This window comes from Medicago truncatula, chromosome 8 (genome assembly GCF_003473485.1).
Source record: "Medicago truncatula cultivar Jemalong A17 chromosome 8, MtrunA17r5.0-ANR, whole genome shotgun sequence".
NCBI classification, from domain to species: Eukaryota; Viridiplantae; Streptophyta; class Magnoliopsida; order Fabales; family Fabaceae; genus Medicago; species Medicago truncatula.
The window spans coordinates 9996002-10008340 of record NC_053049.1 but is presented as its reverse complement, the minus strand read 5'-3'; the positions used below and the strand labels follow the sequence as shown (position 1 = coordinate 10008340).

Sequence of the window (12339 nt, the reverse complement as noted above, 5' to 3'; positions counted from 1 at the left end):
CCAATCTATGTGTAACCTTGGTTCAATCTCCCTTCTTTCTCTTTACTAACCCCAGCCACCAGCACCACCTTCCATTCCAATGGCTTCTTCTTCTTCTTCTTCCTCTTGAACCCATCACCTTCCCAACAAAACCCCCAAGCTAACAACTACAACCATCGTAGACCAAGAAGAATCCAACCACACCGATTCCGAACTTCCCTCCACCGTCAATTGCTCTTCTGACGCCGATCCCAACAACGAACCCGAAAATGACACCGACGAAGACGACGAGGACGATGAACGACGCTGTTTTGTTTGGATCTGCTATGGGGTTTGGTATTTTTGGACCTTTCAGCTATTGGTGCAGGTTTCGTTGTTGCAGTTCGGCATTTAGGGTGGACATGTATTTTGATTTGTTTATTTTTGGTGTTTTGGCTTTGTATGTCCCTCTGTATGTTGCGCTTATTTTTTCTGCACATGCCCTTTATGCTGCTGCGTTTTTAACAGTAGGCAGGGGTTTGTTTATTAGTTGTAGCAGCTTGCCATGATGAAGAACTAGATCTAAAAAAGATATGGAAGAGTGTGTTTGTTGTGATTGTTCTCCAATTTAATTTAGGTTGTGTTTGTTGTGGAGTTCTGTCGCATATTCGTAATTGCTCCCATGAATTTTTCCAAAAACAGTATGAAGAGATGTTTGGCAATTGTGTAATTGCTGCATTGAATTTGTTGTAATTGTTGATATTTTGGATTTGAATAATATATTATGGGGAATAGAATGCAGAGGGTGATTGTTGTTTATGAAGCAAAAATTTTCTTCTAGGATTTCAATGAGGATGATGAACAAAATTATCAAGATATGAACAAGATGATGAAGATTAATTTTTCTGGATTATTTAATTTATGGTAGTGATAGTGATATTTCTGATGATTCTGACAACAATGTTTCTTATTATTGGGGTTGGATTGGAAGAGATGAAGATAACATGAAGAAGTGTTTTGGGTTTAATTTTTATTTATTTTTTCTGATTTTTTAATTCTTTTTTTCATTTATTTAATTTAAAAATTGATTTTTTGGTTTTTTTAAATTTTTTAATTAATTAATTACACACGTGGCCTGCCACGTAGGCGTTGAATAAGTCAAAATTGACCAAAAGGACCAAAGATGCAAAGGGGCTAAATCTTAGGGGGCCAAAATTGTTGTTTTGATACTTAGGGGGCCAAAATTGCAAGTTTTTGAAAGTTAGAGGGGGAAAAGTGCACTTTAGCCAATTTTATAAGATTTGAATTATGCCCTATCAGGTTGCAATTTAATCTCCTATACGTTTTACATTTTTTTTTATATAGATGAAATGGTAAAGTCATTATAAACTCACACACATAAGTGAAGGTACTGGGGTTCGAACCCCGATCATGACATCCGGTCTAACAATTTTGACATTTTGCCAGTTGAGCTAAGACTTAATTACATATATTATCTACATATATTATCTAGAAACTTAATTATCTTATAGGTACATTGAAAACAAAAATAAATCGCTCCATGAGCCGTAAGACTTTAACAAAATAAATGGTAAAAATTTCTTTTTATAGAACTGTTTTTAATTTTACTTTAACAAAAAAATGGTAAAATTTTATTTTTATAGAAAATTAAATTAATTAAAAAACTTAATGAAAAACAAATATCTTAGGTTTTTTGTACCCTTTAACCTAGATTCCTTTCATACTTTTCTTGACAAAAGATTCCTTTCATACTTCTTTGCATTATCCTCCTATTTTTCTCGTGCATGAAGAAAATAATATTATTTTTTTGAAAGAATGAAGAAAAGAATATTTTATGAAGTCGTGCATGAAGAAAATAATATTATTTTTTTGAAAGAATGAAGAAAAGAATATTTTTTTTTAAGCCAAGAAAAGAACATTATGCGTCTCTCTCTGTTTATAGGTACATTAATATATTTTTTTTATCATACCATTCACTATTTATTACTTTATCTTCTTTTTTTAATATTTTTTTCTCATATCATTAATTAGAGGTAATTTTATAAAATCACTCATAATTTCTCTTTCTAATACAAAATTACTAGTTATATTTCTTAATATGTGTGAAAATGTCAAAATCATATGTAATAAAATTAACTACTTTCGGACAACTCATCATTCTACACTCCCAATTCCTTTGGAATTATGTGTGACTTTATTAAGTTCAGAAAAGGAAGTATTTTTCGAATGAGATGACCAAGTATTTTCACACATCTAAATTACTTGAAAAATCATCGCAGAAGGAAGTTCAAGAGCTATTGATTAGGTGAGTACCCCATTTTAAGATCATCATGTTTCTCTAGGCCAATGTGAATGCCAGTTGTCTTATACAAGATTTCATTGTCCTAGAAAATTTGTGAATGCCTCTTATTTGCTCTTTTAGAAATCTTGGACAAATTTCCCACCCTCCTATAGGGTCAATGCACAAACAGTATTGCTCTAGTTGTTGTGTATAACATTTCATTATAAAAATGTATGGTGAATGTGATATTGAACAATAAAGCTTTATTTGAAGCACCAAGAACCAAGTTTTGAATTGCAACTAAAATGAACCCATACAAACAGCAAAGAATGACAGAACAAGATCAGTTTCAAGAATCTCGAGGGCTTGCATAGATCCTAGTCCGTTGTCGAAGCAAATATTATAATAACTTAATTTAATGTTTTCTATAGGTTCATCAAAATGCACACATCGGCATTAAGATGATAAACTAATACTTAGGAAATGATCAAGTGCAACGTTACAATTACTCATCATCCTTATATGGATACTCTTCTGGAACTTGCTTGAGAAGTTTTACTTGCAATTCAAACACATCATCACCTCGAAGCGCGTCACGTAGCCAAGTGACCTCAGCCTTCATCGACACCTGAGTAGTGTGAATGTACAAGAATCAAGACAAGAGTGAAGAAGCATGTGCTGCAAAGGCTTGTATGTCATGCCTCATTTTCCTCCAAGAAAAATAATTGTGAGTTGTTTTCCCCATTAAATTATGGAAGTTAAAAATGACTTCATTCATTGCTATGAAAGGGGAGCTAAAGAAACTTGCTTTCAGAAAATACTGAATGGTTTGTTAAGAGGAGCAATATCAAACTAAGAAAGCAAAATCTTGAAACTCTGTCCCTTTCCTTACATAGATAAAGCATACAAAATCATGAATAATCTTTCATATTTGAGAAAAATACTTGACCAGCAACCAAACTACTAATATATTTTCTTAGTTTGATAAGTGTTGAAAGCAAGAAGAACTTATTAAAAAGCTGATGAGTGGAAGTTTTATAAAGTATAAGTGATATGTGAAATGAGGTAAGAAATAGAAATAGAAACTTACCATATCTAAGGCTCCTCTAATGACTCCACTTAATATGTTGCAGTAGTGGAGACCTTGATAAGTGTCAGGAAGCTCAACAAAATCTACCAAAGGATTATCCTCCAAAACAATACTACAACATGTCCCTTCGGCATTCCAATTGGTCACAGATGCAGTAACACCAATGAACATTTTCAAACCAACCTGTATAAAACCAGAGTTAAGGGTCATCTTCTCCTTTAAATATGCTTTACTAATAATATATAATTAAATTAATATAAATAAATAAATGCTGATCGCACACCCAAGTAGCATCACATAGCCCACTATTGTAAAAGTCATACCAATCAAAATGAACTTTTAGATACTGAAGTTAAACACAAGTAGCACAAACCAACTATAACCACCTACAACGTGCAAGGAAATTTAATTGAATATGTCGCAAAATCCAGATATGAATTTAGGGTCATCCAATAACTGAGATAAGATGAGATAATATTGAAAAATAGTTGGTGAAGAGTGAAGATAAACTTTAGACTTATAACTTATAAGTGGTTTGATTAGAAAGGAGTAAAAAGCGGAACAACATTCTTATTGAAAGCAAATATCATTATAATGATAGTGTTTTATATGTACTGACCATTATGTTGGGCTCAAACCAGAATAAATTTAGTGCTTGCAATTCTATCTTCATATACAAGTAACAACAACAATCTCTAAGCCAGGCCGTATTTCATTTGTGTTCTAAAGTAAGTTGAATACCCTCCAAGCAGAATACATTTTGCTGATTTGAATGCAAACCATCTAAAAACTTATCCCTCCCTCCCTCCCTCCCACACACACACACACAATCACATTCATTTCAATAAAATAATAAACCTATAATTTATAAGCATACCTGTTCATATAAATTGGGCTTATGTGAACGTTAATACATGAAAAAGAAATATATTATATAACTAAAGAATGGGAGAAAATGAAATAATAAAAGAACTATCTTTTTAATAAGAGAAAAATGAAAAAAAGCTTATGAAACATGGCCATTTGACAAAATGCTTCACTTTTATACCTTTCTCTTATTTATGCATACATCACAGTGTAACCCAACTATCTAAGGCCGTAACCTATCAGTCATTTTGATAAGAAGTGATATCTTTATCAAAAGACTCGGGAAGATTTTTCCTTATCACAGTATAGGTCCCCAAACTTCGATGGTCTGTGCCTCCCAACTCCCAGAGGCCCTTAACTCTAAATTGACAAGAAGCTTCTTTCTGGTTCATTCCTCTTATTTATACACATCATAACCTAACCAACTAACTGAGCTTTTGTTCACATCAACACAATCTTAGTTCTAGTTTACTTCCACATAACAGAAGTTATATTATTGTGACACACAGGATCTCTTTTTCAATGTTCTTAAAAAGCTCAAAGTTAAAACACACTTTCGGATATTTATTTATATATTTCAAGTGTACCTTAAGCAAAGAACCAATCATACTTCCGTGCACTCGAATACTATCTGATAAAATTTTACTATTTATTAAATAACACGGGATCTTAATTTCACTATTTACTAATCAAGCAAATTAAGGGGACACTGGACACTATCAAAGACTAAACGAACAAGCGGAAGTGCCATTTCTACACGGCCTTTATCACAATGAGGATAAATTTTCAGAATTTTTCCCGAGCATCTAAAGAAACCAAACAACAAAACAATACCTTTGCAATCACCTCAGCCGTCTCTCTGAAATCAACACAACTTGAGACGTTAGATTTAGCCAAAAACTCATCAATCAAACGGATTCCAATGTTATAACCCCTGAAAATACCAACCAAACAGCAAAATTCATATTGGTGAAAGTAAGTAACCCAAATACAATTACACACCATAACATGGAACTAAACATCCCACAACTATTTAGATATGAAAATAAAAACAATTTTTACAGCATCAGAAGATACAAATAACAAAACATATTGAATTTAGAAAGAGTTTCAGACAGATACAGACACGGACACGACACTAGCACGTTGACACCGATAATAATTTGAAAAAAATGACATAATTTAATGTAATCACATGTGTCGGTGTCGATGCCGGACATTAACACGTGCCAGACGCCAACCATGCCTTGATCAGAAGTGTCGGTGCTACAGAGTTCATAAATGTACATTTGATCTAGCTGCTTGTTAACTTCATCAACCTCTTCCAGATCTGTAAGCAATTGACGCACAATTGCCCCATATGTCAGAGTAAACAGTTCTGCATTCTGCACAGTCCAAGAGCAATTCTAATGCAGATACAATGAACTCAAAATAAAATTCAATAAACTTCAAACAAAATTGACATTTTTTATGTAAAGAAAAAAATTTGAGGGTTTTGATATTATTTGCTTACAACGTGTTCGATGTTAGCAAATATTGCATCACCAGATCGAGGAGCAACAGGAGCCATAGTTAGAGCTCACTCTGGTTTGTTTTGCTGCAGAAATAATTAAATTAAATGATTAAGACATGGTAGGGATGAAAAAAATCCCATAACTAATAAAATTTGTCCGCAATTTAGAAACCTAGTTCAAGATAAAATAACAAGATATTAGAAGCAAATAGCTAAAATACTTTCTTAGACTATACAGTTTGCCCAAAATTGACACGGTAATTAACCATGGAACAATGTTTTAAAAACTGGACCCGGCCTGGTTATGCATTCAAATCGGTGAATGGTGATGATGTCATTAAACTGGTATCAAACCAGATCAAAGTAGTATAACCGTCAACTGGGACCGCTCCAGAACCAGTAAAAATACGCACGTGAAAACAAAGAGAAAAAACAACCAAAAATCAAGACGTGAAGCACTGAACATTGCTGTGAAAATTGATGGTGAAATGTTAATACAGGTAGAGAATCTTGAAATATGTGAGAAAGAAATGAAAGTTTGGGTTGAGACTTGACAGAAGAAAAAAAAAAGTGGATATCAAATGAAAAAGGTTATTTCAAACAAAAGGAAGATGACTATCAGGAAGGAAGATGACAGTTTGCTGTTTCTAATGCAGTTTATAAAGTCTAGAGTTCAACATAAATGGGCTTGTTGTGATCCGTGTTTCCCAGTGCATATCCATGTGCAAGTTGGTTTAGTTGACTACTAGACTTCTAGTAGGGTACTGTTATTAACTATTAATGCACCATTGAAAAGTGCTTATTTAAGTGCTGATGGCATAAGAGCATATCACATGAGAGCTTATGTTGGATAAGTTATTTTGAAGAGGGCTTATGTTGGATAAGTTATTTCTGTTTCAATGCATAAACTGGAAAAAGCCAACACAAAAAAACAAGTGTTTGAATTATACTAGTAATTACAAAATCACTAGTAAAATGTTAAAATTTTTAAAAGTTAAATATTTTACTATTTCCTTCATCCTTAATCGGGTTGGAAGCCATTGAAAGGGCTATTCTAGCACAATTCAAATAAGTTTCTCGCACAAGCAAGAATCACAGTTTTGAAGTTTCTCACAAAAGCAAGAAACGCAATTTAAACATATCACGTGGAAATAAAACAGAGGCAAATCAAATAGCAAGTAAGAATAAAATCAAACACACAAATTTGTATCAGGCCATTAGAAAATACACAGATATTTAGACAAACATAATTTCTACAATAAAAGTATATATATTAAAAAGATGAATTAATAACAGAAACTGCCTTAGGAGTTAGGACCATGTATGTTCTCTCCTAAAAAATAGGTTTACATAAATAGTATAGGAGCATCAATAACCACTTTCAGAAAAAGAAAAAGAAAATCTGAAAGAAAACTATGGACATCAAAACCACTTTCAGAAAAAGAAAAACAAAATCTGAAAGAAAACTAAGGACATCAATAATATCAAGAACAAGCATATCACATTATTACCAAGAAAACTTTATGGGAAGAATATCTTCAACAGAGTAACCAATTTTCCCTTACTATCCCACCAATGTCACTCTTACCATCTTTTTAATAGTGTCACCATACAAATTTCCTTGACGAAGGATACATATGTAATGTCTGGATCATTAGTTATGACTTATGACTACAGCAGCATTCAATCGTGTAATAATCTAGTAATTACAGTGTTATCAGATAACTTATTCATGCTTTCGAAAATGCATGACTTCGCCGTTACTTTAAAATTTAACACATGTCTTGCCTAAAACTTGAGCTATCGGTTTTAATTAACAAATAACCAATAGATAGAAACCTATCCGTAAACTATTCAACATAGAACCTTAAAAACAAGAAAACTTAAGCTTCAGATCAGACCACTGTCAAAAGGAACAAGAACCAAGGAAATAAAGAACAACAACAACTGTTCAAAATACAATTAAAGGGCGTGATCATTCTTTTATATCAAAGGATGATATTGGATATGTATGTCAAGTTTGTGGACTTTTTAAGATGGGAATATAATTTTTTTTTTTTTTGTGTCAACTCTCCGGTTTCCTGGGGAAGGGCCCCCTGGTAATTCAGAATTCTGCCGGGAGGTAAGTATAGCCTAACCAATATAATTCAACTTCTTTAGGTTAATGCATATTTTCTAGCTCATGTTTAAGAAAAGATACAATGGCCAAAAAAATTGTAAACAATCAAAAGATCAGGTATTTTAAATTCAAACAACAAATTAATAACTTCATCTTCATTACTTATCAATCTTCATCTCACTAAGTGGGGTCGGCTACATGCCTACATGGATCAAACAACTCCTTATAACATATTTCTATCAAACTCATCAATCTCTGATCTTTCTTAATAATTCCTCTCACAGTTTTCCTAGTTCTTCCTCTGTCTCTTTTTTTTTGAAGAAGCTAAAATGAAATTTCTTCCTCTGTCTCTAATGATTAAACTACCCTACATCATTACAAAATCCACACGTCTTCTCACGACATTCCAAACCACCTAAGCCGAGTTTTCATCATCTTTTCTACAATAAGTGCTACCAATCACACATCCAACGCAACATCATCATCTCTATCATCTCTGCTACACTTATTTTATTAGTTAAGCTTCTATAAATGTATTAGCCACTTCAAAAATTAGTGAAAACATGTTCTAGAAATTCACACCAAACCACCACATTTTTTCCCCTTTCCGAAATGCAACAATTCAAGCATTCTATCAAACAGCTTGTGCACTATAATGGTGTAAGTGAATAATAATAATGAGATTAGTTTAAGCTTGTTTCAATACCTATCCTTGCTTACGTTGGGATTTTCCGGTGGTGGCTGTGACGCGGTTGCAACTGTCCAGGTGTGGCTGAGGGATGATTAGGTTCTCCGACGCGGCGCGACGGGATGGAGTTTTGTTGATTTGGGTTTAACTGAAAATTCTCGTTGGCTACCACGTCATTTCTCAGAGTTAAATTTAGAAATACTCAACTATATTTTTCTCCCTACAAAATATACCAACCAATTTTTATTTTTAATCCTTAGAATATATATATATTTTTTATCTAGAAGTCCTAGTTCAACTGGCAAAATGCCGAAATTGTTAGGCCGGATATCATGACCGGGGTTCGAACCCCGGTACCTCCACTTGTGTGTGTGAGTTTTATAATGACTTTGCCATTTCGTCTATCTACCAAAAAAAAAAAGAATATATATTTTTTTTTTTTTATCTGTGCTTTTCGACGAATGACATCCTTCAAACCAATGAAATAGAAACGCTTTAATTTGGAGTTTTTACATTTTACAGTAAATATATATTCTTAATTGTGAGAGACATGAATTTGGGGTACAAAACATCTAACCAAACATGTGTTAGATGTATGTTTGGTATCACGATGGATATATTATATATCAGAACTACGGTGATTTGTCGTGATTTTGCATAAGCTACAACGATAAGTCATCATAATTCTCACACACTTACCGTGATATCAAACATAGACTAAGAGTAGTGGGAGTGTGAGAATATTGATACTTATCTTTAATATATGAGTTTGACTTCTGTAGGAGGTAAAAACTTTTAAATTAATCAATGGTGATTCAGTGATCAAGAATGTTGGCTGAATTGGAGCAGCGTTTTGTCAAGTTTGGATGTTATAACATAGCAAAGAGTTGCTATAAAAATATTTTGTGCTTGTTCTTTATTTTGCCCTTTTCACTTATAAGAAGAAGTGATTCTGCTAAGATAAGAGAGAAGGGGAGTTGGTGAGTTTCTATTTCCGTTAATATCTATCATGTTTTTACACCAAGTGTTTCTCTTGTTCTTTTTGTTTATTTGTTAAGTTTAATAGTTTTTTCTTGCTTGCATGATCAAACGCAAGTGTAGCATTTGATAATTCTAGACAACAAATTTTCTTGTTCACTTCAAAATCGTTTTCTAAAGTATACTAATAGCTAGTTTTCGGTAACACCCATGCAAAACTGTTGTGTAGCTCAAGCTCACTCTAAATCCGTTCTTAATTTTTTTGAAGAAGCTGATAATAATTACTAAGAGCTTACTAAGCATAAGAAAGATGTGTCTAATAAAGCTACAAGCAAAATACAAATAGTTACAAGAAACCCAAAACAAACCGTTTGAAAACCATTAACAAAAGACAACAATATTGTGACATAAGACAATGTTGTTTGGATTTAGAAATAATATGTTGGGTATTTGTATTGGCTGCATTATTGCTAAAACAAATATTCATGTTTGTAATGTTGGATACTATGTTCCAACATGTTTTGGATGATGTCTCAACATGTCCGTTTTTCAGTTGTGTTACTTTTCTTCATGGTTTGAATTGAAGAAATGTATGTGTGGTATCTCTCTACCTTGTCTGTATGGTCTCTAGTAGTTTTATCAACAAATACATCCAAAGAGAGAGATTGTTGGGTATTTGAGTATTGGCTTCATTGTTGCTAAAACAAATACCCATGTTTGTGATGTTGGATACAAGTTTTCAACATGTTTTAGGCATTTCTGTAAGATGTTGGATACGATGTTCTACATTTTGGCACGGTTCAGTGTGCCTGATTTCATGCCTATTTGTACGCGCGTCTTTTCTTATTAAGGAAACCTCGTTTTCATATCTTGGTGACCAAGCAACGCGCATATCTGTACATAATCAGTTGTTTTATTATTCCTAAAAGATTGATAATATTTTAGGAATTATTTGGATATGTTTGGAAGTTCATAAAGATGTTCCTACTTTTTAGGACTTTCCTTTTTGGTACTGATTCATGTTTGTAGATCAGCTGAACGATCTGCAATTTATTCTGAAGCCCAACAAGACTATTTGACCCGTATTACTTCTGTATATAAACAAGACTTCAAGACCTAATTTGTCACCGAAGCCGTCAAACTAAAAAGGTTTAGTTTTTTGGGTTTTGAGTTTTTGTGTGTTCTACTTTTGTAGCGGTTGATGCAAGTTTAGTCCTGTTTTATTGTGAGCCTTTCTTGTATCATCTTGATACATGCTAAGGACTATTTGTTGAGTTGTAAACTCGTGTACACTACACCAAAGTTGTGAAGCACGGTGTTAGGTAGTTTGTTTGAAGGTAACTTCACCGCTTGTTTGTGTTTAGGTCTGATAGGTCACATGGGTTGTGACTGGCTATAGGATAGTGAGATGTGATCTCAGACCTAGGAGTTCCTAGGTTGAAATCAATACGGGTAGGTCCTAGGTCTTTAGTGTAAATGAGGAGTTTGCTGAGAGCTATAGAATAAGGACTACAATAGTGGATTTCATTCCTGACTTGGTAGTCTCCAGAGTAGGTGTGTTTGTCACCGAACTGGGTTAACAAACTTGCTGTGTCTTTTACTTTCTTGTCTTTTATTTTGTTTCGTTTATGTTTACTGCTAGCACGATGTTGGAACATTAAACGGAACATCTGCTAACTGTGCATCTGAAATTGAAACATCACATAGAACAACTTCTAACTAACGCGCTAAAATTCAACATTTGTTATATTTGTCTTGTTCTGTCTGTTTTCTGCTAGCTCGATGTTAAAACATCTTCCTCGACATTATGTTCGTATCTGATGTTGAAACATCGTATAAAACATCTGAAAGCTAGCCTGCAAGAATTTCATAATACCTTGAAAATAAATTTATTATTGAAGAAATTACCAGGTTGAGTCATAAGCAAGTCGCTCTTTATCCAATGAAATTTTGTGTTTATTCTTCCAACTTTCACTCATTTAACCGGTGTTCCAACATACAACAATTTCTAGTTGTAGTTGAAGATAAAAGAAAGACGTTGTAAAATATAATGTAGTGTTGATTCAATTTCTAGATCACAATGGTTCATCGTATCATTGTTTTTTATGACTATCATCGCAAAAAGACGACAAAAACTAATTTTTTACGACTATAATTTGATACAACAAAAACTAATTTAGAAATAATATCTTGAAAAGAAATTTATTATCGAAGAAATTATCATGTGTGAGTCATGAGCAGGTCACTCTCTATCCAATGAAACTTTGTGTTTACTCTTCCAACTTTCATTCATTTAACCGGTGTTCTAACAGACAACAGTTTCAAGTTGTAGTTGAAGATAAAAAAAAGACGTAGAATAGAATATAGTGTTGACTCAATTTCTAGATCATAATGGTTCATCGTATCATTGTTTTTTACAACTATCATCGCAAAAAGACAATGAAAACTAATTTTTTACGACTATAATTTGATACAACAAAATCTAATTTAGAAATAATACCTTGAAAAGAAATTTTTTATCGAAAAAATTATCATGTGTGAGTCATGAGCAGGTTACTCTCTATCCAATGAAACTTTGTGTTTATTATTCCAACTTTCATTCATTTAACCGGTGTTCTAACAGACAACAGTTTCTAGTTATGGTTGAAGATGAAAAAAAAGGGACGGTGTAGAATGTAATGTTTACTCAATTTCTAGATCACAATGGTTCGTCGTATCTAGGAGTGTTCATGGGTTGGGTCAACCCAGAAAACCCGGTCAAACCCATCGAAAAACTCAAAAAAATGGATTGTGTTGGGTAATTGGGTGGGTATGGTTTTTAAAA

At 33.1% G+C, this 12339-nt stretch overlaps 1 protein-coding gene across 7 annotated transcripts; it reads right to left on the bottom strand.

Moving 5' to 3' along the window:
* Positions 1-2503: 2503 nt before the first annotated feature.
* LOC25500697 (trafficking protein particle complex subunit 3) lies at positions 2504-8770 on the bottom strand. 7 transcript variants are annotated; one of them, XM_024772221.2, is made up of 6 exons: positions 8570-8770; positions 5731-5814; positions 5436-5623; positions 5052-5151; positions 3351-3533; positions 2504-2888 (listed from the first exon to the last, which is right to left on the bottom strand). In XM_024772221.2, the coding sequence occupies exons 2-6, from the start codon at positions 5785-5787 to the stop codon at positions 2766-2768; spliced, it is 651 nt and encodes a 216-aa protein (XP_024627989.1). In that variant the 5' UTR covers positions 5788-5814; positions 8570-8770; the 3' UTR covers positions 2504-2765. The 7 variants fall into 7 exon arrangements, with proteins under 7 accessions (XP_024627989.1, XP_024627988.1, XP_024627991.1 ...); XM_024772220.2 differs by having other exon boundaries at positions 8556-8769; XM_024772223.2 differs by having other exon boundaries at positions 5436-5602; positions 8570-8767.
* Positions 8771-12339: the final 3569 nt, after the last annotated feature.

Coding starts and splice junctions, on each gene's coding strand:
- LOC25500697 (XM_024772221.2), bottom strand. CDS start 5,787: ATGGCTCCTGTTGCTCCTCGATCTGGTGATGCAATATTTGCTAACATC. Junction 5,624..5,730: donor TTGCTAACATCGAACACGTT/GTAAGCAAATAA, acceptor TATCTGCATTAG/AATTGCTCTTGGACTGTGCA. Junction 2,889..3,350: donor TTAGAGGAGCCTTAGATATG/GTAAGTTTCTAT, acceptor CACACTACTCAG/GTGTCGATGAAGGCTGAGGT.